At 48.2% G+C, this 25772-nt stretch overlaps 1 protein-coding gene across 11 annotated transcripts in view; it reads left to right on the forward strand.

Annotated features, from left to right (window-relative positions):
- Positions 1-25772, forward strand: part of TNC (tenascin C) — a 100267-nt gene that overhangs the window by 73491 nt on the left and 1004 nt on the right. For all 11 annotated transcript variants that reach the window (XM_043927432.1, XM_043927431.1, XM_043927437.1 and 8 more), the window contains 10 exons: positions 3584-3706; positions 4783-4926; positions 7079-7198; positions 9329-9472; positions 10475-10605; positions 14152-14284; positions 15911-16062; positions 17054-17150; positions 18010-18171; positions 21807-21970. In XM_043927432.1, coding sequence (XP_043783367.1) covers positions 3584-3706; positions 4783-4926; positions 7079-7198; positions 9329-9472; positions 10475-10605; positions 14152-14284; positions 15911-16062; positions 17054-17150; positions 18010-18171; positions 21807-21970 — 1370 coding nt within the window. The remainder of the gene's footprint in view (positions 1-3583; positions 3707-4782; positions 4927-7078; positions 7199-9328; positions 9473-10474; positions 10606-14151; positions 14285-15910; positions 16063-17053; positions 17151-18009; positions 18172-21806; positions 21971-25772) is intronic.

A 25772-nucleotide genomic window follows, 5' to 3' on the forward strand; every position in this document is an offset into this window, starting at 1 on the left:
AACAGATATACAATGAGGTCTTATTCTGCTGTCCCCACTACTAAGTTGCTAAACTAGAAGCAGTCAGTATGACTACTTTCTTCTGAATCTCTGCAGAAATACGCTTACAGACAGACATGATTAGACTTAAGTCTATCTTCTCTCTTTTTTTCCACCTTTTTATTGGCACAGTGATTAACATACCCAATCTTTCACACATTGGTGTGTATGTGTGTGTGTGTGTTCCTTGCTTTTAATAGATCTCAGATATATTCCCACTATCTTATTTATTTAAGTATTCCCCTACTGATAGACCCTTAGGTTATGGGTTGTTCCCTCCTCTGTCAATCTCTGCATTTACAGTGGCTACTCTTCCTCTTCACGGATTGAACCACTTCTTCACAATGACTTTGGTCCCCCTTTGGGAAGCCCAGAGGAGCTTCTTTTGCCTCTGGGAAGTTAAATGCTAACACGTCTCTGTGTACCATCTGGATGGTTCCCAGAAGAGAAAAGAAAATACTTCAAAATCCAAAACCAGAGTAAGATGACTCTGTCATTCTCTTCTGGATGTTCCTGCTGCCTATCTTGGGGATAGTGAGGACCCTCAAATATTTCTTTTACCCTGCCCCATCACCACCCCAATCGTATACCCCTTCCGCACCCTGAAGCCAGGGAGGCAACCCCCCTCCAAGCCCCAGAATGTACCCCCTCTCACCCCCTCTCACTTTTCCCAGCCAGGCAGTCTCCCAGCCTCTCCACTCAGTTCCAGTTCAGATGCAAACTGGAAACCACAAACTGCAGAGCTGCAGCAGCATCATGTCTGGGGACCTGGGTCAGCGGGTCTACGGAGACACGTGCTCAGCAATCCTTCCTTCTGCAGGAACCAGGCTGTCTGTGCCTGGTGCCTTTGGCTCTGACTCTCACGAAGTATAAAGATGATAACCACCTATTACAGAGCTTGCACTTCATGCCACCCATAGCACTGCAACGGACACACTCCCTCACTGACCCACGTGACAGACAGTCCAACTGAGTGCCACACTCAGCCTCGTTTCACAGAGACCTAAGGGGCTAAGGTGTTGTTATCTAGTAAAGCCAGATGGAATTCAAAACCAGGTCAGTGTACCCACCAAGCCTTTGCTCTTAAATCATACTGGCTACAATAACCGTCTCCTTAGCTTCTCACAGGATTCACATATATTAAGTGTTTATAAAAATATGTTGAAGGTAAAATGTTTTTAAATGAGTGTGAATAGTCACATTATTAAAGACATTTGCTCCAGATTTGAGGAAGCAACATTTTATGCAGAGAACAAACAGAAGTCCTCTTCAACCTCCTTGAGAATTTCTAGAATTTTCAGTGTTTCCCTAATGGAACTTTTATTGAAAACCAGGAGTCTACTTAGAAAGACAGTCAGAGGCATTGCCTTTCCTGGGTCTCCCTAGCTTTTCAGTCGGTATAATTTAGTTATTCCATGAGGCTCCGCCTTCAGGTTCCCATTGGCCATCTCTTCCATTTTGGTGCTGGAGACTTGTGGGCCCTATTTACGGCAGCAGGACACATGCTAAAATAACAAATTGTCTTCCACACCTAGGAAGGTCTGTTGTCTAAAAATACCTTTGACCCTGGAATTCCACCTCTACTGTGCCATTCTTCAGATGACACGTGGCTATCTGCCTGCTGTCACTTTCGTCAAGTACATCCCTCAGGAGTGCATGACAGATGAGGTTACTAATTCTCATGTTTTTTGTTTTGTTTTGTTTTCTAAGACAGGGAAGATAATCTTGCCATCTTGCAGATGAGAAAACTGGGATCTAGATAGGGAAGCTGTGGCAAGATGCACTTTCTAAAATGTGCCAGGACCTGGCCTGATGAATTTCACAAAGTGAAGGTCAGAGTGGACCAGGCTTGCAGCAGGAGAGCCCCCGTGCCTGAGTTTACACACCTCACTGGTTTGTTTTTTTTTTTTTTTCCTCATTCTGGCTCATCTAGATCTTTCCTGGGTGACTACCTCAAAATTCAGGTGGCCCATGGGGAAAAAAAAAGTCACATGAGAAAGAAAAAAAAAGCAAGCATGTTTACTGCATTCTCACTGTGTGCCAAGTTCTGTGCTAGGGTTTGACATCCATCATCTCTGCTAATCCTCAAAACATTCCTGAAAGTGGGCACCACTTTTCCCACTGGAAAGATGAAACAAAGGAGGCTCCTATAAGTCACAGGAGCTGCCCCTAGTAGCCCAGCCTCTCCATGGTGTTTGGACAATCAAGATCATCCCACTCCAGAGTCATGCGGCTACCAGAGCTCTCCAAGGAGAAGGCAAAACCCCAGGCAGCCACAGAATCTGGGGGTGGCTAGCAGATCACAGGAGAACGCCGTCGGAGGAGGGGGAAAGAGCAGAAACCGAGAGGGGAAAAAAAAGCTCCCCAAAGTGGGCTGTGGGTTTCAGAACTTAATGATCAACGTGGGCTGGAGAGGGAAAAAGATGAGGAAATGAGCTCCCTGGAGACCTGAAAATTGTTTCCTGGATTGTACGGTTAAGCATGGTCAGCTGAAGAGGGCAAAAAGCTAAGCCAAAAAATACACAGAGAAAAGCCAAAGGAAACTGGGTTTGCGGGGGAGGTATTTACATAGCAGAAACTGTCCCCCAGGGCACGGCTTTCCCCGCAGGTAGACCCAGTGTCCAAGGAGGGCTTGCCTTGGGGATGGTTCTGAGCTCCCTCCTCTGGCTGCGAATCTCCATCCGGTTCTGGGAATGAGTTTGTCGAGGTCAGTTTCCACGTAAACATTATTTCCATAATCCCAGGGCTATGCCCAGCTCTGCCGCCCAGTCCTGGGACTTAGATCACATCACGAGAATATTCACTGGAGAACTGAGCCTCAGTTTGGTCTCCTGTAAATTGGCTACAACCACACCTTCTTCTCCGTGGTTTCTAAGTGAGGGTTAATCCTTATAAAGTGAAATAACTGAGCACTTATCAAGTCTTGAAAGTGAAAGTGTTAGTCGCTCAGTCATGTCCAACTCTTTGTAACGCCATGGACTGTAGCCCACCAGGCTCCTCTGACCGTGGAATTCTCCAGACAAGAATACTGGAGTGGGTAGTATTCCCTTCTTCGGGGGATATTCCAGACCCAGGGATCAAACCCGGGTCTCTCACATTGCAGGCAGATTGTTTACCAGCTGAGCCACCAGGGAAGCCCCCATCAAGACTTGGTATCATTTAACACCAAATTTTCTTTAATCATAAAAGGAATTAAAAGGCAAAGATTTGGGGGAAAAAATGCTAAACATCAGAAATGAAAGGAGGGTTATTTGAAACTGTGAAACTACCCACTTACCCTCACTTTTTAGACCTCAGCCATGGTGCTAACATTCCTCTTGGATGAAACCAAACGGCAGCCCTGCAGCTCTGGGCCCTGTACCTGAATGAAAGAGCGATTGTTTCCATCAAGTCATAACTTGACCACAGATCACCACATCCTCCATCCTAAAGGCTTGGCTCAGATGTAAACCGAGCTTTCATGGATAAGGAATTCAGGAAGAATCGCTGATGAGCAAGAGAGTTAACTGTTTCTGGGTTGTGTCCTGTGCTTTCTCCTCAATAGCCATGGGCTCCCCGAAGGAAATCCTTTTCTCAGACATCACCGAAAACTCAGCCACTGTCAGCTGGATGGCACCCACTAGCCAGGTGGAGAGCTTCCGGATTACCTATGTGCCCATGGCAGGAGGTAGGGCACTTGGTGGGGAGAGGGAAGGGGTCTGGAGTATTTGGGTGGAACTGCGACTGTGACACTCCCGTCCTCCTTCTACATATTTGAGACCATCTGAATAGATTTCATTTGTAAAGTGCTATGAGACCCTTGAAAGAAACTATACTGTGAGGGATCATGTTATAAAGATCATTTCCAGTCTCATAATTCTAAAATTCTATGACCAATAGATCCCCAATAATGTTTTCACACAAGGACAGAAGACTCTAAACCCATTGACCTTTTTTTCTTGGCAAAACTGATCTTTGCCTCTTGGTCCCCAAATCTGTCTGTCTCAGCAAAGGATGGGAAGCTGTGACTTCGCAGAGTTGAAAGTTCTAGGTCAGGCACATGGGCCATAATAGAGACCACAAGGTCTGGGGGTGGGGGAGGTAGCATATTCAAATCTATCTGAAGACATTCTGGGTATGTCTTTAGACATATATGGATAAGGAAAACAAGTGTATACAAAGATGATTGTCTCTTCAGAGACATGCTGTAGCATCTCTGTAGGGAGTTTGGTCAACTGATACCCAAGCTCCTCACCAGCCCCCAAATTCCAAAAAATATAAATTTTGGACTTTTTAATAGATATAAGAGTACAAATTAGACCATGACCATCTTCTTCAATAGTAGAATATCTGCTAGTAAGAGATTAGTCTATATATAGTTAAGCGAAAACAATGGATTAAATAGATCAGATATACATTACATAGTGAGCTTCCCGTATCCTTTGTGGGAAGAAATGGATAAATAAAATTTATACAACATGCCAGCTCTCTACTGAATGGAAACTTGCCATTTTTAGCACATTGTGACCTCATAATTTTTCCTCCCCTGGCTTAGTTTTTGGCCTCTGCATGGATGGAAAAAAACATTATACAAAGAGTAAAACCTCTTCTCTTATGCCAGAGGGTAAGAGCAAATGAGAAGTAAAGAAAATGGTGTTGGATAAAGGCATAGTGTCACTGCCAAACCAGATCGCCATTCTTGGGACAGGTGTGTTTAAGTTCCAGTGAGGTTCACCGTTCCCTCCTGCTTTTCCTGTGTTCCAGGTACACCCTCAGCGGTGACTGTGGATGGGACCAAAACCCAGACCAAGCTGCTGAGACTCTTACCTGGAGCGGATTACCTGGTCAGCGTCATCGCCCTGAAGGGCTTTGAGGAAAGCGAGCCTGTCTCAGGGACGCTCAACACAGGTGTCTTGCTCACCTTCGGCATCATTGCTCATGATTCAGCAGTTAGAAGAAAAACGTTTTTGTTTGGGAAATTCTAGTGGAAATTGGGCTGGCTCGGGGGCACCAGTGGGCTCATTTCTGACACAGTTGTAGCCTCTTCTGAGCTTCATCCTCAGCCTCCCTGGGCTGCCATGTCCCAGGGAATTGTGTGGGAAAGGGCAGAAGCTGGGGAGTCATACTGACCTGGTGTGAATCCCAGGTTCTTCCACTTCTAAATACAGAGCTATCAGTTAATGTCCTGAGGGTCTAGTTTCCTTCTCTGTAAAATGGGTGTAGTTCTTCCTCCTTTGCAGGATGCTATAAGAACCTTAGAAAACTGTGTATGTAAAGCATCTGTAAATATGGGTCATTGCACGCATTAATTCACCTCCTTCCTTTCCTCAGTAGTGCAGGGACCACAAGGACCCTTCCAAGCAGATGCTTCGCACAGACACGTGAATGGTGATAGCTATAAAGTCACAAGTCTCCATTTGGCAGCTACAGTATTTCAAGGCTGTTACTCAACCATTCCCATGTAAACTAATATAGCTAACATCCTTCTCACAGCTAATATCCTTCCCATTTTACAGAGGAAAAAACTGAGGTCAGGGCAATTACATGCCTTGGCCAAGTCCACATAACTAGTAAATGCTGGAAGCAAACTTCAACTTAGGTCAGTCTGCCTCCAAACTGTGCGTTCCTCTTCGATAAAGGATGATTTTCCTATTAAAACCTGATTTGTACAGCACATTGTAAGGAGGGAAAAAATAATGAATTGCATTGAAGGAGAATGAAGTGGAAAATTTCTCTTCAGGCTCCCATGTCTCTAAACAATTTATCCTTTGATATATGAGCAATTATCCAGCCTAATCCATTAAGGGATCTGAAGAATGGGCCTCACAGGAAATTTAAAAAATATCCTAATAGTCTAAAAGGGTTGCTAATATGCAATTAAAACCTCCCGTCTGAACCCAGAGTCCTGCCCACCCTGCCACACAGATCCTCATCCCCCGCCTAGAAACCTTTCATTTGTGGCTTCTCCATGGCAACTGATTGCAAAGCCTGGATCTTTTTCCTCTGGAGGCCCCATTGTCCTCATTGTTAAAGGAGATTCTGACCATGTAAGATGAGACAGGAAGGACCTCCGGGTGGACGGGGTGGGTGCCCCCAAGTTACTCTGCCGCTTCCTAAGACCCTCAGGCCAGTCGTTTTGTCTCCTGGGGCTCAGGCATCTCAGCTGTGAAGTCAGCTGACGATGGCTGCCCTCCATCTTCCCAGGGCTGCGGTCCCGGCGTAACTGAGTCATAAATGTGCACGAAATCGGAAACCAGTCACATGTAGGTTGGTTTCTAAGAAGGGGGTGCTGGGTTGCAGCAGTGGTCAGTTCAAAGGGCCAAGAACTGTGACTCTCCACCCCTTCTCAGCACAAGTCATTTAGGAATCACTCTGAAGACTCCAAATAACTTTAATAGTCATGTTAAGACCAACTGCAGTTATTGGTGCTGCCCCGAGCACATTCCACACACATTGTCTAGTTCATCCTTAGAGCAGCCACCCTGCGACAACCGAGCGAGGTGTGGAGAAGGAAAATGTCCCAAAGGCACACAGACCCACAACAGGGAATCCAAGGTACAGCCTGGGACCACCAGTCCCCGGAGCCTGCCTCCGTGTTCTCCATAGCCCACCGAACCAGAGCTATTACTCAAAACCAAAGACATCACAGGCAGCCTTCACTCTGTACCTGTCCTGTTTTTGTAAGTTCTTTCGCTGGAGAAAGTGACATGAACTATAAATGTAAATCCTTGTCATGGGCTCAGCTCTTTGCAGCTCACAGAGCACCTTTCCACCTATAATACCATGTGAAAACCAAAGTATCACTGAAGACAAAGCCAAGCAGTTTCTGTACCCATTTTACAGATGAGAAACAGAGAGCCAAGATGACCCAGACAGCAAGGGAAGGAGTCATGTCTCAGACTCAGGTCATCCTGGCTGCAAGGTCAGAACTCTTCCATGCTTCTGACACTGTGTCCCTCACCAGGAGTCCAGGAGCAGGGCAGACAGCCGAGTAGCTATGGTCTGATGGCTGACCCCATGGCTGACTATCTCTCCAACACATCACTATCTTTCCTTGCAGTTCTGGATGGCCCATCTAGCTTGGTGATGGCCAACATCACTGATTCAGAAGCCTTGGCTATGTGGCAGCCAGCCATCGCCCCTGTGGATAATTATGTCATCTCCTACACAGGCGAGAGAGGTAAGGTCATGTCCAAGACCCTCCCCCTTCGGAGGAGTGTCTGTCCAGCTCTAAACTTCCTGTTCTCCTTTCTTTGTGCCACTTTTGGTTGCTTTTGTTGTTCAGTCACTCAGTCATGGCCAACTCTTTGCGACCCCATGGACTGCACACACCAGGCTTCCCTGTCCTTCATCATCTCCTGGAGTTTGTTCAAACTCATGTCCATTGAGTCCGTGATGCCATCCAACCATCTCATCTTCTGTCATCCCCTTCTCCTCCCACCTTCAGTCTTTCCCAGCATCAGGCTCTTTTCCAGGGAGTCATCTCTTTGCATCAGGTGGCCAAAGTACAGGAGCGTCAGCTTCAGCATCAGTCCTTTCAATGAGTATTCAGTGTTGATTTCCTTCAGGGTTGATGTACAAAGATGCAAGGGTAGGTTGGTGAGTCCAGCAATGTCCTTGTGGTTCTCAGTTGTCACCTGAGAACAGACTCGTGGGCTGGGACAGGGGCCGGTGAGTGGATGGGTATGAAGGGGGCTGTGAAAGTGGTGGTGAGAGGGGCCCAACCTGTATCTTCCTGCTGTGGTCAAATGGAAGAGCATCAACACCACGATTATATCAAGGAGGCCAACAGGCCATTTAAAGAAAAGCAGAGGGCGCGTCTCCAGGCTGTTCCCCCTCTCCTGCTGGTCTCTGCCGTCACAGTGAGCCACCCTCTACAGGCACAGCTCTCTCCTCTTTCTTACAAAGGAGTCCACAATTTAAAATCTTAAACAGGCTACTTCAGGCAGCTTTGGGGAGACTGCATTTCCTGGATGCCGCAGACGGGGCCAGTTAGAGCTGATCTGATTAAGAAATCAGAAATGATCTCTCCTGTCTTTGCAACCATCTGTGCTCATTTACTCAGCGGGCAGATTCAATATTGATAACTTGTTTGGGGGCACCAGTGAATTATGGCCACTAGCACGTAAAATTAAATACAAATAAGAGAGAAAAGAAAGAGAGATTCCTTTTTCAATGAACAAATCCCTATTTTTCATGAACCAGATTAGGAAAAAATATGTTATTTTAATCTCACAGTATATGTGAGTTTCATATCTGCTGGTTCAGTATTGTTCTACTTTCAGTAACATGAGAGCAGACCATAAGTTGTGCGGGGGTCTCTGAAAATCTTAACTGAGCCCTGGCAACCTCTTATGAGAGAAAGTTCCTTGTGAGGATGGAGGGAAGGTGGGGTGGGGCTTAAGGAATTCTTGGATTTCTTTTTTTCTACTTTTTTATTTTTAAATATTCCCTGTGAGCAAACTCTTGCAAGTCTGGGAAGATGATGTTGTCTCACCTAAAATAAACCAGAGTATAGTTCATGGGAATCATGGAAACTGTGGATGCAAGCATAGACATGAACTCATCCAGAATAATGTATGTGTGTGTGTGTGTATGTGTGTGTATGTGTGTGGAGGGGGATCATGGATGACAAGGAGGGTGAGCATCTCATCCCAGTTTGCCCCAAACTTTCCCAGTTTTAGCCTCCTGAATCCCATACCCTGGGAAACCTCTTAGGCCTTGGGCAGCCAGGCCAGCTGGTCACCTGTGACGAGGAAGGTGACACCTGGATGCCATGGCTTGGGATCCACCCTTGGTCCTGACCCAATGGGACTGAGAGCCAGTAATCAGGCTTTGGTCTGTCTATGCCACCTGATTTTTCTGGTTCCCCAGCCCAAAGATATAACATCTGGCTCTGGCAAGTTATAAAAGGACATGAGAGTAAGTGGGAAAAAATGGGAGAGCAAGCAATGGGACAAATTAAATCTGGGTAGCCTGAGGCATGGAGATGTTACCTGCAACTCTCCTCTAGCTGGATCCTGTGCAACACTGTCCCAAGGGTACCACGTGCAAAGTCTTCTGACCCCTAGTTCCTCTTCCTTCTGATTTGGTGCCTGGAAAAATCCAGTCACCATAGGATAAATCCTCTGTATATGAAGCGAGTGCTCAAGAGAAAGAAAGGAGCGTGAGTCATCTCAGAAATCAAACGTGCTTTTCTGCAGGACCGCTGAAAGCTTCTGGGTTAGGAGGTGTATGCGCTGTTGGCCAAGCCCACTGATGGCCCAGACAGGGAGGGGTAACTGCCGTGGTGTGTATATTTCCTGTATAGTGCCAGAAATTACCCGCACGGTGTCCGGGAACACGGTGGAGTATGCACTGACCAATCTCGAGCCTGCCACGGAATACACGCTGAGGATCTTTGCAGAGAAAGGGCCCCAGAAGAGCTCAACCATCACCACCAAGTTCACCACAGGTACAAAGACACCGAGAGCTGGAAAAAGCCCACCCGCTGCCTCTATCTTTAACAGTATCCCTCTCCATCTCTTATTTCTCAAGTCAGCTCCCTGCAATGTGATGACATCAGCAGCAACTCAATCCGCCAGTGCCCCCTCAATCAAGACCTTAAGAAACACACCATTTCCTTTTGAACTGAAATGACCCTGCTCTCCCCACAGACTAGGAAATGATTTTAAGAGGAGGGCTTTTTAAGTGGAAAACCAGTCCCCACTGGCCCTAAACCCAGTAGTTAATGATCCATGTTCTAGGCAGGGAAATATTTTTAAGAGAAAGATTTTAAAGGCAAATTTTCCTAGATGTCCGCTGGGCTTTTCATATACGTTGAGATCTTTTTTTCAGACTGCGACAGGCAAGGGAATGGAAGCAGTGTCCGCTGAGTAGGGGTGAGGGCCAATACCAGCATTCATCTGTCCTCTTTAGAAACAAAGGGAGGCATTCTGATCACGTTCATGGCTGTGTCTTTCTCCCCCAATTCAACTAAAGCCAGTTGTGATCCTACTGGGCTCAGAAAAACATGGCCCTTAGGATGAGCTGAAACAGAGAACGTGTGTCTTTAGAGGTCACGTGGCTCAACCTCGTCATTTACAGATGGGGAAGGTTTCACCCGAGGTCACACAGGTCAATGCTAGGGAAAGGGCTTGAACTCAGGCCTCCCGATACCCAACCAGGGACTTTATCCTACACCCGATGACTTGTGCTATGTTGTGTGTTCAGTCACTCAGTTGTGTCCAACTCTTTGTGATCCCATGGACTATAACCCTCCAGGCTCCTCTGTCCATGGGGGATTCTCCAGGCAAGAATTCTGGAGTGGGTTGCCATGGCCTCCTCCAGGGGATCTTCCCAACCCAGGGATCAAACCCAGGTCTCCCACATTGCAGGTGGATTCTTTACTGTCTGAGCTACCAGGGAAGCCCACACCTGCCGACTTATTTGATATTAAATGTCTTCTCTTCTCCAGACCTCGATTCTCCAAGAGACTTCACTGCTACGGAGGTTCAGTCGGAAACTGCCCTCCTCACCTGGAGACCTCCCCGGGCGTCTGTCACTGGTTACCTATTGGTGTATGAATCCGTGGATGGTACAATCAAGGTATCTTGATGTATATAAACAAATCCCCATGACTGAATGAAACAGTTACATGAGTCTCAAAGTCAGGAAGAATTATCTGAAGTCTGTTTCTCCTACTCTAGTGTGACTGGAGAGCTGGAAAGAAATCAGTAGGAACTGGACACCATGCCAGACTTTCTGAATCATAAGTTGTAGCCTCCCGGTCTCATTTTAACCAGACTCCAGTTTTGATAGCCAGCCAAGGTCAAGAACTACTGCTCACAAGACTTGAGGACATTTTAGGAGCTGGACTCTTTGTCTGTTAGTGTTTTATTGAGTAAAGGCCAAAGGTTTCTTCTGCATCTTTGCCATGCATCTCACAGATGGCATCATTCCATTATATAATGATATACATATCACCATGTGCTTATGACATCAACTGTTTACAGCAGTTTTTACTTATATTCTCTACCCATGATTTTTTTTCCTTCTACTTTTTAACTTGAAATAACTTTAGAAAGTGAAAGAAGTTTTCTAACCTTTACCTTCTAAATGTGTTATTGACGTCTTAATGTTGGTCACCATCCTTTCCAAGATCTTTTCCTTATTTTCTGCACGTTGACCTTTTTCTAGCATATTGTTTCTATATCCTGTATCTTCTCTTTACCTCTAAGAATATGTGTTCTTGGTATTTTCTTCCTCTGCCTGCAGAGTGTTTCCTCCAAGGTCTCTTTTCTGGTTTGCAGCTGTTTGGTTTGATTTGGGTGGCCATTTTTCATGTTGGAGACTTGCCCCTAATGTCAGTTGACCTTTTTGTACTGGAGCCAAGAATGAACTGGCTGATTGGGAGGTCTAAGTGCACAGAAAGGCTTGTCAACTTTGGCCCTCGCTATAGAGTGATTGGGCACAGTCAGTTCAGTTCAGTCGCTCAATCATGTCTGACTCTTTGTGACCCCATGGACTGCAGCACGCCAGGCTTCCTTGTCCATCACCAACCCCCAGAGCTTACTCAAACTCATGTCCATTGCATCGGTGATGCCATCGAACCATCTCATCCTCTGTTGTCCCCATCTCCTCCTGCCTTCAATCTTTCCCAGCATCAGGGTCTTTTCCAATGAGTCAGTTCTTCACATCAAGTGGCCAAAGTATTGGAGTTTCAACTTCAGCATCAGTCCTTCCAATGAATATTCAGGACTGATTTCCTTTGGGATGGACTGGTTGGATCTCCTTGCAGTCCAAGGGACTCTTAAGAGTCTTCTCCAACACCACAGTTCAAAAACATCGATTCTTTGGCACATACCCAGCAATTTTCTTGGGAGGGTTTTCAAGCATCAGGACTATAAGCCCTTTCTCTCGAGCTCATCACTCTTCTTGGAGGATCCTCCACCAAACTCCTTCACACCAGGCTGCCAAAAGCCTCGCTGGAGAAGAGGCCTGGGCTCCCACTGCGTATAAACCTTCAGTTCTCCTCTAGCCAGTGCAGCACCTGAGGCTCCCCCGCAGCTGGGCATGATAGATTTGAATCCAGAGTCTCCTCTCTAGCTCAGCCTGTCCAGAGAGGAAACCTCAGCCTTTCACCTGGGCTGGGAAGGACAGTCATCCAGACTGCTGGGGGAATGGAGAGAACTAGGAATCTGTTTATTGTACAAAGTTTTAAGCAAACCTTCGTTCAACCACACCCCACACGGGCCTTCAAAGGCATCTTTGCTTTTGCATGCATCCCTTTCCTGAGCTTGCTGGGCCCTGCAGCATTCATCAACTGTCTCTGAGTGACTCCATCCACTGGGACTTCCTCTGTTCTGTCGCCTCGGCTGTCACTCCACCATCCCACACTTCTCACCGATCAAGATTCTGGTGACATCGTGTGCCTGTTGCTGTCTCCTCTGCCACTTCCCTCATCTTGTGGGTTTATACTTTGTATCTCTTCCTCTCATTTCAGAGGGTATCAGAAGCAAGTAGAAATAAACTGGCGTGTTCAATATGCTATGGTTAACCAGAAATGAACACATCTCTAGATATCATCATGGCCCTTCTAGGAGTCGGTGTAACAGTGAACTAGTTCACTGTGTGAGCAGAGACAAGTCCCTCACCTTCTCTGGGTGTCAGTGTTCACATCTGTAAAATGAGTGCATTGGACTCCCCAGTCTGTGAGGGCCCTTCCTGGTCAGCCATCCTGTTTGCCTGAAGTCCTGAGTCTCATTTCGATCTACCCTAATTGCTTAGAAAGAGACTTTGTGCAGCAGCTTAGAAAGCTGATAGGTAATGGTATCCCCAGGTAATTTAAGGAAGCCAGCTTTGTACCTTATCCTTCCACAGGGATCAGACCTGGGAGCTACACAAAAGTCACCGGGTCACTGGCATCAAATGGGCTCTCACCTGGGTCTATTTCCCTGCATGTCCAATCCCCAGCTTTATCTGTTTCACTCAAGAAAACCAGCCTGATAGAGGAGGAAAGAGTCCTGGACAGGAAGTTAGGAGACAGATGCAAGACCACCCCGTCACTGCCAAATTATGGAGTGAGTGCAGGTCTCTTAGCTTCTCTGAAACTACTCACCCCTCCACACCCATCCACCCACACCCACCCACCCACTCCCACATTGGAAAATATCAGAATGTCACATTGCTGGTGGTGAGGATGCCAATGAACCTTCCAGGGGCCTCCACACTGACTCATTACTGCCTAAATCCAAGCGGCTATGTTTGCAGGTTGTAGAGAGCATCATTGTGTTTGGTTTGCTAGGAATGCAGGTTGAATTCCAATCCCTGACAGCAGGGTTATCTCCTAAAGGGTGATTTCACAGGCACTAGACATTTTGAAAAAGAGGATCTGAAAAGAACAAGGATCTCCTGCAAAACTACAGCTGATCCTGTCTTCTGGACAGCAGCATGGTGACGAGTCACAAACTGCAAGCGTAGTTAGAATGGGCCTCCAGCAGCTGTGCAGCTCTGCCTCTCCTGGATGTGTCCATTCTAGACGAGAGACCTGCTGGGTCAGCTCACGCCGTCATCACGCCCCTGATCAGGCTCTTACGATTCAGTCACTCTAGGATGGGGCCCAGGCACGGTTTTATTTTAAAGCTTCCCAGAGGACTATGAAAAAGAGCCACGTTAGAGACGACTGACCTAGCTGGTCTCAAAGTCTAAACTTTTGCCCTTTGCGTGATTCATCCTCCTACCAGATTAAGCTGAGACCATGGTATTCACTTTTTCAAAGACCTTTCCAGGAACCTCCATTCCTTATCATGATAAACTTCAAAGTCCGTAGGTTGACACTGAAGGTCTTTTATAATCTGGTGTCTGCCCACCTCTTCTGCTGCTCCCCTCAGTGAAGTATGGTTGCGACAGCTCATTGCCTCCTCCTATGACTTGAATTTGCTCTGACCCTTCCGGCCCCAGGAGCTTTGCTCACAGGGCACCCTCCTCAATTCTAAGTCCCTAACATGAGCATGGAGCCTGGCACAGAGTGGGCCTCAGTGGATTCTTGCTAAAGGAAGAAATGAATGGGTGGGTGAATAAAAGAATACATCGTCTATACCCTGCGGATTTATGTGGCCAAAGGCTATTATTGTATCTTTCTTCTGCCCTTAGGAAGTCGTTGTGGATCCAGACACCACCTCTTACAGCCTGACAGATCTGAGCCCATCCACCCACTACACAGCCAGGATTCAGGCACTAAATGGGACCCTGAGGAGCAAGACAGTCAAGACCACCTTCACCACGAGTAAGCGGCTCAGGGGGCAGCCGGGCCTTGAGATCACACTCTGAGACTGAACCAACCCTCCACTTCTCCTCTGACTGCGACTTTAAATGCTTCTATCACATTTTGATAAGAATCAATTACCTGCAATTACCTGAAAAGCCGGAGGGATGTGGATGTAGCAGGTTACAGGGCAGGTGGGAGGGCAGGAGGGCCAGCAGTGGGAACAGCTGGGTTCACTCCCCATCGCCACCTGCTCTGTGCGATGGAGGAGAGTTACTGCCATTCTGCAAGTCTCCGTTTCTTTATCCATATGATGGGATTAATAGTGATCCCTTCTTCATAAGGACCTTGGGAGAATCTCTGTATTGAACTCCTAGCCCAGTGGGTAGCCATTGTTGGGGCTCCTTATAAGCTCAGCGTTCTCCTTTAGCATGTGGGCATTTATAAAGCCTGCTCATCCTCTCAAATCCCATGTAGGCCAGGATTATCATGCCCAGCTTTCTGGTGGGGAACAGAGGCCCCCAGAGACTAAAAGACCGGCTCAGGGTTATACCATGAGTTAGAGTCTGGTCTGGGCTCAGGTGTTCCAGGAGCAGGGAACCACACCCAAACCCAGCCACTGGATGTCCTCTGCAGATGGCAAATGTGCAAGAGGTTCTATTAATGGAGAAGAGGAAGGGAGGAGAGGGGCTTTGGAGAGCCTTGAACTGGGTATATGGACTGTATCCCAGTGCTGCCTCCCGCCCTTCACACTTCACTCTGGTCACTCCGCACACACCTGCTGAAGGAGGGGCAGATGCCAAAGCACCTCTCTTCCAGATCTCATGCCAGGTGCTGAGAGCACCAAAAACTTGAATGTGCCCTAAAGATGCTCTCAGACCAGGTTGTGAAACAGACAAGAAAATACCTAATGAGGCAAACTCAGGGGAAGGTAACATACATTGAGGAGACCAGAACAACAACAACAAAAAAGAGCTGCTATGACCATCACTTCTCAAGTCTACCTGCTAATAAGCATAGTCCCAAGATTGTCCGTTTCTATCAAGTGTTGAATGTTTTGCACCACATTACCACAAATAGAAATTCCCCAGACATTCCTGTGTTAGCCTTCTAAGATTCCCAGGCTCAGAGCAGTTATATGACTTCTCCAGTGTCCGAAGGCAAGGAAGCAGCAAGTTCAGGACTAGAACCCTTCCTTGTCTTTGGCGTCAGAATCCTCTGAAGAGTCTGAGATGCATGCAGCCTGCCAGAGTGTCCTCAGCCACAGTGAGCCACGCCCCGGGTGCTAGAGACCCAGTCATCCTGGCCAACACCTGGGTGTCCAGCAGGTGTTCATCGGGTGCTACCTGGATGCTCCTGATTGATCACAGCCAACCTGACACACAGCCCTCAAGCAGATCAGTGTGCTTCCCACTGATATCATGGTGGCTTCCATCAGTATAAAAGGCTGAAAGGGGTCCCTTTTACCCGTAACCTCTGCACCTCACTGCACTCCCACAGAATAGCTTTAATCCTCCCCCTTGCACACCAGAGTACAGAGTCTCAGAGAGGTGGAGCTGCTTATTCTTAGGTGTCTAGCCAACAAGCACTTGACCTGTGACTTGAAAGCTCCTGCTCTGAGAATGACTCCTCCTTCTCATCCTGCAGCTGGGGTCCTGTACCGATTCCCCAGGGACTGCTCCCAAGCAATGCTGAATGGAGACACTACCTCTGGCGTCTACACCATTTATCTGAACAACAACAAGACCCAGAAGCAGGAAGTCTTCTGTGACATGACCTCTGATGGGGGTGGATGGATCGTGAGTATCATGGAGACAGGCTCCAGGCCTCTCAGACAGGAGGGGCGGGGGCAGGGGAGAGGCGGGGAGGTCTCCTCCGTGCCCTCTGACCCTAATGTGCCTGAGGGTTTGCAAGACAGTGCCTGTCACATGGAAACACTCAGGAATTCTCTCTTAAAGTAATGGGAAGGAAGCTGAGGATAAAAAGCAGTTCCCCATTTTCTCATTTGATCCTTAGACAGCTCTGTGATGTATAAATGGCCGTGGTCTCCGAGCCCATTAAGTTTACTGATTAACACTGGCCATCTACCAGGCACTGCCGTGCTAAGAGTTTTCCATGAATGATTTCAGTCCCATTACCATATGAGCTAAGTAGTACTTTTTAAAATTACGGTTGTTATTCAGTCTTTCAGCCGTGTCCAACTCTGTGACCCCATGGACTGCAGCATGCCAGGCTTCCCTGTCCTTCACCATCTTCCAGAGCTTGCTCAAACTCATGTCCATTGAGTCAGTGATGCCATCCAACCATTTCATCCTCTGTTGGCCCCTTCTCCTCCTGCCTTTAGTCTTTCCCAGCAGCAGGGTCTTTACCAATGAGTCGGCTCTTCACATCATGTGCCCAAAGTATTGGAGCTTCAGCATCAGTCCTTCCAATGAATATTTTAATTATTAAATTTTATTTTTTCAGAGCAGTTTTAGATGGGCAGCAGCATTGAGCAGGAGGTTCACTGAGTTCCCATATCCCCCCTGTCCCCACATGTATGGCCTACACGGACACATCACAATCACCCCAAGCTGGATGGTGGTCTTATTCATCTCTGTTCCTCGGGGGAGAACCCTGAGACTCTGAGAAGGGAGGTGATGTGCGTGTGCCGAATTGCATGGCAGATTAGTGAGGACAGAGGTGGGGCCAGGTGCCTTTCCCACAGTGAGCATTTCCTCCTCTCAGAAAGATGTCTTCTCGTTCCTTCAATGGCTTAAGCTCATCCGGATTCACTGCTTGTGTTTATAGGTGTTCCTGAGACGCAAAAATGGACGTGAGGACTTCTATCGAAACTGGAAGGCCTATACTGCTGGATTTGGGGACCTAAGAGAAGAGTTCTGGCTTGGTAATACAGCCTGCGTGTTCATGCCCCAAATGCCCATTCCTGCCCTCCCTGTTGCCTGTCCTACCCATGCCGAAATGTGGGAGAAAGACGGATTAGGAGGAAACGACAGCTCTGGTGGTCGACACAGAATATCAGATTCTCAATGGAAAAGACTTGAAATTCTCTGGGTCATTAAAAATAAAAATCTGATCAGAGGAGAGCCAACAGCCCGACCCTAAGAATAAGCCTAGCCTCAAGTCACCCCCTGGGCCACTTAGAGCGTCATCCTCACTGATGCCCTTCACCTGTGCTGACTGGGTCCATCAGAGCCACAAGTGCCAAGCCTCCCAGAAGCCCCACAGTGTACAAAGTTCCCATCTTGCTCCTGAGAAAACAGCCCCAAAGAGGTTAAGCTGCTGACCGTAGGGATCTAGCCAATAAAGATGTGAGTGGCACTCCAATTCTCTCAGCCAGCACTACAGGGGCATCCCCCATCCCCCACTGTGACTCACACTTAGCAACCACCTGCCCCTGGCACAGGGCAGCTTCCTGTGTTCCAGCATCTGAGCCTGGGAACATCTGCCTCATTGCCTTTCACAGGTAACGAGCCTTAGAGTGCAAAAGGTACCCTCTCCACTTCATTTCCTTTGATTTTCATAACACACTAGGAGGCTGGCAGGGCAAAGAGGCCAGCCCAACTTTAGCTGAGGCTCAGACACGGCGTGTGTGTCACCTGGCGTGGCAGCGGCGAAGAGCGGAGCAGGCTGCTTCACGCAAAGCTCCTCAGTTCACACGGAGCCGCTGCTCTCTCTCACGCGGGAGGAGGAACGGGCGCCTCGGTCACGGTGCTTCTTTGGTAACCCGCGCCTGTCGTCCTCAGGGCTGGACACTTTGAGCAAAATCACAGCCCAGGGGCAGTACGAGCTCCGGGTGGACCTGCGCGACCACGGGCAGTCGGCCTACGCCGTCTACGACAGGTTCAGCGTGGGCGACTCCCGGACGCGCTACCGGCTGAAGGTGGAGGGCTACAGCGGCACGGCAGGTGGGTTCAGCGGCCGGACGGGGGGTACAGCGGCCTGGCGGGGGGTGGTACAGAGGCCCGGCGGGTGGGCCCAGCGGGTGGGCACGGCGGGTGGGTACAGCGGCCTGGCGGGTACGCGCAGTCACTCGCGGAGCCCACGGGACCTCGAACACATCTCGGGGTTTCGGCTAGTTCCCCCGCTCAGCAGTCCTTCCTGCATCGGCCCACCCACTTATCCATAAACATTTGATAGGTGCTCATCTGGCAGAACTACAATTTAACAGGGCTAGGTAGATACTTGGGAGAAGGCAATGGCACCCCGCTCCAGTACTCTTGCCTGGAAAATCCCATGGATGGAGGAGCCTGGTAGGCTACATACAGTCCATGGGGTCGGGAAGAGGCGGACACGACGGAGCGACTTCACTTTCACTTTTCACTCGCATGCATTGGAGAAGGAAATGGCAACCCACTCCAGTGTTCTTGCCTGGAGAATCCCAGGGACGGCGGAGCCTGGTGGGCTGCCGTCTGTGGGGTCACACAGAAGTCACTTAGCAGCAGCAGCAGGTAGATACTTGGTCACCAAAACCTAGGGTAGGTTGGGAAATAGGACATTTAAGGTGTATTTGTAGCTACCTACTGTCACTCAAAAACTGTCTTTTTCTACTCCGTGTTTAGATACCAGTTTTGGACGGAGAGACAAGCAGTGTCTTGGGAGCCTTAAGGCTCATGTACTCTCCCGCCTCTCTGTTTATTACACACATGTGACCCCTGGGGATCCCATTAGTGAGCTAACGCAGTGTGTCTGGAGTGAAGCAGAGACGCCCCATTTCTGATAAGGGCCCTCATGATGCCAGTGTTGGTGGCACTGCTGGTCCGCGGCCTGCACTTTGAGTAGCAGACAGTCCACTCCATTACCCACCTGGATGAATCTTTTCTAAGGCCTTCCTGCCACATGGCCCTCCAGCCTCAGCTGGCACATCCCCATGACCAGAGAAGCTCCCTACCTGCCTGGCAGTCCTTCACTCTCTGACCAGTACAGAACCTAGTTCAGGTTTTGAAGATGTCTTTGACTTGAAATGACCTTTGTGTGGTTTTCTGGTGCCACGTTACAAGAGAAACCAATAAGGAAACCATAGGCATTCAGGCAAATGAGGTGGCAGCCTCTTTTTGCTGATATTTCATATGCATTGTGCAAGTGAAAGTGTTCATCTCTGTCGTGTCCGACTCCTTGTGACCCCATGGACTGCAGCCCGCCAGGCGCCTCTGTCCATGGGATTCTCCAGGCAAGAACATTGGGGTGGGGGTGCCATTTCCTTCTCCAAGGGATCTTGCCAACCCAAACCTGGGTCTCCTGCATTGCAAGCAGATTCTTTACCATTTGAGCCACCAGGCAAGCCTCATTTCATTTGCATTATATATTATATAATATATGATACATCTGTGATACATATACAGATCATATATGTATGGTATATATACATATCTCCAGGGAGATATTGCTATTATACAGGTGAGGAAACTGAGGCTCAGAGAAGTTTGGCGATTTGCCCAAGACGTAACAGCTTGAGGAATGTGGGCCCAGGGGACCAGCCTGGCTGCTGACAGGTGGTTTTGGTAACAAGGGAGATCAGGTGTAAGAGCGTGACCACCCCATGCCAAGCCCTGCCTGCTTTGGTGTGGCTCCCCATTACGTTTATGAGAACAGAGGAGACGGGTGCTATAGCACATTCCCAGCCTCTGGGCCCTGAAAGAACATGCCCATGATGGGAAAAGTCTCCAGGTATGATTTGCCAGAAGCAGGTCTCAACCTAAGGAGAGTCAGAGCTCTTTAGAAATCAAGTTGGTGGTAATGAAGGGAGAGATCCGGGGTGAACATTGTTTTCATTCTTGCATCAGTCAAGGAATTCTAACATTTTATTACCTAGCAACAAATATCTCTTTTGTTGAGATGGCTTCAGGCAAGGAAGATCTTGTTACAGGGCAAGCAAAGGCACCCTGAGCAAGCAAAGGCACCCTGGGCAAGCAGGCAGCAGGAATGTGGCCTCCACCCATCTCTCTCTGTATTTTCAACAGAAAATGAGCCATAATCTGCCCCTTCATTTCAGAAGCTCACCCTTGGAACCGCCTCCTCCTATGTGTACTGAGGGCAGCCAGCCCCTCCCCAGGAGAGCATCTTGTTTCACCATTCCTAGCTTCCAGCCTCATGCTCTTGGTAGCTTCATCAATTAACAAGGCACTCAAGTCCCTATGGATAAAGAATCTGCCTGCAATGCAGGAGACCCAGGTCTAATCCCCAGGTTGGGAAGATCCCTATCAAGTCCCTATGATAAATTGCTACAATATATCAGGATAGAATGCCTTGATGTCTTGAAACTTTTCTGCCCAGCATTGGCCAGGGTTGGAAGTGAGAGAACACCGAAATGGTGCTTAAACACTCCTAAAATTCAGTATATTAAATTACAAGCTAGATTCCCATGTAGCACTACATGTAAACGGGCTTTTTGTCTAAGAATCAAGGGAAATTGGTCCCATCAACACTTTGAAAAATAAATGTGCAATATGCAAGCTATTTGGTGACATCTAAAACCTGAGCGGTTTGGTTGTAAGTATGACTCTGTAGGCTGAGACTTAAGGCAGACTGGCTCAGGATAGCTCTGGAAAATCAGCATGGCAGAGTGGAAACTAAAGTCATTAGAGCTTTTGCTAAATGTTAGATGTGCGAGCGAGCGAGTGACTGTGAGTTAACGAATAAGTGCATGTGTGCTAAGTCACTTCAGTCGTGTCCAACGGTAGCCCGCCAGGCTCCTCTGTCCATGGGATTCTCCAGGCAAGAATACTGGAGTGGGTTGCCATTTCCTCCTTCAGGGGATCTTCCCGACCCAGGGATTGAACCTGTATCTCCGACGTCTCCTGCATTGGCAGTCAAGTCCTCTACCACTAACACTACCTAGGAATAAATGGGTAATAAATAAATACATCCCTGGAGGAGGGCATGGCAACCCACTCCAGTATTCTTGCCTGGAGAATCCCATGGACAGAGGAGCCTGGTGGGCTGCAGTCCACGGGGTCTCCAAGAGTCGGACACGACTGAGCGCCTAAGCCTAAATAAATACATGAAAACAATAATGAAGTCTAAATACTTGCATTTGGGGGGAAAACACATCATTATTAAATACAGATTTCCCACCTTACTCTCTGAGCTCCTTTACATCAAGTGAATGCAAAAACAGTCATGAAAGTAACAATCACAGCTGTTTGCACACCATACCACCTGTTCGGCATACACCTTCATACCGTTGTTCCAACAGCCCCCTGAGGTGAATCCAATCAATGTGCTCTGCTAGTTCCATTCTACAGATGGGAAAACTGAGGTTCCACAAGTGGCTTGATTTGTGCAAGGACACAACTAGGGTACGAATAAGGTGGGACTGGAGCAAGACCCTCCAAACATGCCCGCAGCCCTCCTTCTACCACCTTGTGCTGCTTCCATCAGAAATGAGGCTCCAGGCGGCACTCACGTTCTACCCAGGCCTGTGCTGGATCCTAATCCTGGGCCTCTCGTTCGAGACCGGCCCACCCCAGCATCGGTTGCCGCCCTGGTGCTTCCACAGCCCACCCGGAGCTCCAGCTCCCAGCTGGTACGTTCTCTCTCCCAGGTGACTCCATGGCCTACCACAACGGCAGATCCTTCTCCACCTTCGACAAGGACACAGACTCGGCCATCACCAACTGTGCCCTGTCCTACAAGGGGGCTTTCTGGTACAAGAACTGCCACCGCGTCAACCTGATGGGGAGATACGGGGACAACAGCCACAGTCAGGTGAGTGCCGGCAAGGGCCCGAGCAGGGCTGAGACGGGGAGGCAGGGACCTCAGGGGCAAGACCTCGGGTGTCTTCACAGCAGGGAGAACTCCACGGCACCACGGGCCAGGTAAGACCATAGCGACGGTGTGTATTCACCCGTGAAGATTCCGAGGAGAACCACTGGTCAAGGGGATGCCAAGCATGCACAGCTTTCCTCGGATTATCTGTGTCTGAACCCCACAAGGAGGCTGCTTGGGTAAAGCAGGGGTGATGCAGGCCCTGGCCTAGAGGCACCTCCAGACCCCCAAGAACATCTCAGAATGAAGATCACAGATTTTAAGTTCCTTCCTCTTATGAGTCATAAGACCGAGGTCCAGAGAAAGGTGACTTTCATGAGGTCATGGACCAAAGGTGGGGACAGAGCCAAATCCTCCAGGCCACCCCCCCCGCCCAAATTTCCCTGCACCATACAGGATCCTGGGACACAATTTCTGCAATCATAGAAACAGATTTTTTGCAGTTTCTGTGGAAATGGGTGAACAAAGTCAATTTCAACTATTTTCTCACACTGAGCCCTGCCTACACTAGCAGGTGCCTGAAAAGTGACAGAAGTCAAGTGGGCCCAGCTACTTAACTATGATGGTCCCTTTTCAGCAGCCGTCCCTGCATCACACAGGAGGGAACGGTATTCACACAGAGCCATCCAGACTGACCCCTGGGCTGGGTCTCAGGGAGTCGTACCCAGCCTGCAGCCCGGATGGTTGTTGTCAGTCACTAAGTCATGTCCGACTCTTTGTGACTCCCTGGACTGCAGCATGCCAGGGTCCTCTGTCCTCCACTCTCCCCTGGAGTTTGCTCAAGTTCATGTCCACTGAGCTACTGATGCTAGCTAACCAGCTCATTCCCTGCCGTCCCCTTCTCCTTTCATCTTCAATCTTTCCCAGCATCAGAGTCTTTTCCAATGAGTCAGCTCTTTGCACCAGGTGGCCAAAGTATTGGAGCTTCAACTTTAGCAATAATCCTTCCAATGTAGATGCAGGGTTGATTTCCTTTAGGATTGACTAGTTTGATCTCCTTGCAGTCCAAGGGACTCTCAAGAGTCTTCTCCAACACCACAGTTCAAAAGTATCAATCTTTGGCACTCAGCCTTCTTATGGTCCAACTCTGACATCCGTACCTGACTACTGGAGAAACCATAGCTTTAACCTCTATCGGCAAAGTGATGTCTCTGCTTTTTAATCCACTATCTAGATTTGTCATATCTTTCCTTCCAAGGAACAAGTGTCTTTTAATTTCATGGCTGCAGTCACCGTCCACAGTGATTTTAGAGACCCAAAAGATAAAATCTGCCATTGTTTCCACTGTTCCCCCTTCCATTTGCCATGAAGTGATGGGACCTGATGCCATGATCTTAGCTTTTAATGTTGAGTTTTAAGCCAGGTTTTTCACTCTCCTCTTTCACTCTCATCAGGAGGCTCTTTAGTTCTTCTTCACTTTCTGCCAGTAGAGTTGAATCATCTGCGTATCTGAAGTTGCTGGTATTTCTCCCAGCAATCTGGGATACCTTTGTAAGAAGGCAAAGGTCCAAATCACACCAAATGACCGGAGGGATTCCGATCGGGGGGCCTAGGTAGGATGCAGCATCTCATCATCTTGCTTACTTATACTTTTGTTCTTGGGATTTTTTTTGCAGCTGTTGGGTTGCTGGGTTTGGGGTTCTTTTGTTTTGTTTTTATCAGCTGCATGGACAAAGGATCCCGGTGGACGCAAAAGAGTTGGCCACAACTTAGTGACTAAACAACGACAGCTCTGTTATTATTGATTTTGATACATGTGTTTATGTTAACCACCTGCAAATGAGTGTTGTGACCTTAAATGTACACCTTATCTTGACATAATTTCTGACACTTTTCAAAGCGTCATCACCTTCTCTCTCCCGTGTACATCACCTTTGCTCTGTGAGGGGACCAGGCCGTGGCTTTTCACGTCTATTTTATGGAGGAGGCAAGACTGAAGGACACATCTGAACAGAACATGTGTTCTCTCCGCCCTATATGTGGCCTCGATAATGCGTCCACTCTGAGAACTACCGCACTCCTTTACCTCCTGGGTCCCGAACATCAATGTAATACAGAGTCCTTTGGGAGGGGAATAAAAGCTACATGCCGGAAGGAAACTTCCTTTTCCATCGTTCCGTCCAACTCTGGAAGAAGGAGCTGACATGAAAGGCCACAGAGCAGTCACGGGAGCGCAGTCCCAGCTCCGGCTCTTCTCTGGCTGTCGTGAGGCCTCCGTGAAGTCACTCTCCCTCTCTGGCTTCCGTCTCCACCGCAGCATGAGAAGGACTCACTTCCAGCTCTGAGCCTCAATCAGAGGAGAGGACGAGGGCAGGGGAAGGGAGCACAGGACCAAGCTGAGTGAATTTCAGACGCATCTGCCCCTAAACTGAGTCGGGTATTCTCAGATCCCATCCCCTGTTGGGTTCAGAGCCTGTCCAGTATCAATCAGTGCCAAAAATTAGCATTAAACAAAGCATCTATATTCTCCCCCATCTCATCAGCCGCTCTCTTCTCTGTGGACATGTTCCATCCCAGTCCTACGGAACCTGAAGAGAAGAGGCCTCAGTGCGCGGAGCAGGGTGGGGGGTAGGGGAGACCCCGCAGGAGGACTCCCTGACGCTGACCCCCACCCAAGGAGGACAGGGGTCTGCGGGACTCAACAGGCGGAGTCGACCACCTGTCCACTTTGCTGAAGAGCCAAACCAGGTGGCCCTGAAATAAATACAGGCTTTTCTTGAGGAAAATCTCTGGCCAGAGTTCTGAGGCTATGCCTCCATACTTGAGATAGGGGAGTAATATTTACTGAGCACCTATGATGGGCCCAGCACGGTGGCAGCTCCTTTACAGACTCATTTAATCTTCACAGCATCCTTCCAAGGTTAGCATTATTAGCCCTAAAGAAGAAAAATAGTAAAACCGAGGCCCAGAACCTTTTGATAACTTGTTCAAGACATATATCTCTCAAGTAAGAACACAAAGATTCAATTTTATGTGTCAGGTTGCAAAACTTGTGTCCACCTATGTTCTTTGAGCTGTACCATACCAACCCCTATTAATAAAACATGTCGTAGGAATCCTGTGAAGTATAGACTCCACCGCCCCCGCCCCCCCCCGCCACCTATAGCTACTCAATTCCATAAGCTCTGATCATGACCTGAATTCCTACAGCACGTAATCCTAATGATGGCCAGTTTCATCAGCCATTACTTTATCTCAAGATGGCAGATCAAAGTTCAATGCAAACTCAGGTGAATTCTGCCTAAAGTTAAAAAAAAAAAAAAATTGATTCATCCAGATCTTTTGAAAGTTTTCATCATACAAATCAATAAACAGATCAGCAGGATACAGACGTGAGCTTCCAAATGGTCGAGCTGGAACAAAGCTCATCTTTTTCCTTTAAATTAATTTTTATTGGAGTATAGTTGTTTTAGAATGTTGTATTAGTTTCTACTATACAACAAAGTGAATCAGCTACATGTGTGTGTATATATATCCCCTGGAGAAGGATATGGCAACCCACTTCAGAATTCTTGCCTGGGAAGAATATATATATATACACAGCCTGACTATAGCCAGCCAGGCTCCTCTGTCCATGGGATTTCCCAGGCAAGAATTCTGGAGTGGGTTGCCATATCCTTCTCCAGAGGATCTTCCTGACCCAGGGATCAAACCCACATCTCCTGCATTGGCAGGCAAATTCTTCACTGCTGAGTCACCAGAAAAGCCCCACGTCCATCTACATCCACTCATTTTTGGATTT

This window comes from Cervus elaphus, chromosome 16 (genome assembly GCF_910594005.1).
Source record: "Cervus elaphus chromosome 16, mCerEla1.1, whole genome shotgun sequence".
Lineage (NCBI taxonomy): Eukaryota > Metazoa > Chordata > Mammalia > Artiodactyla > Cervidae > Cervus > Cervus elaphus.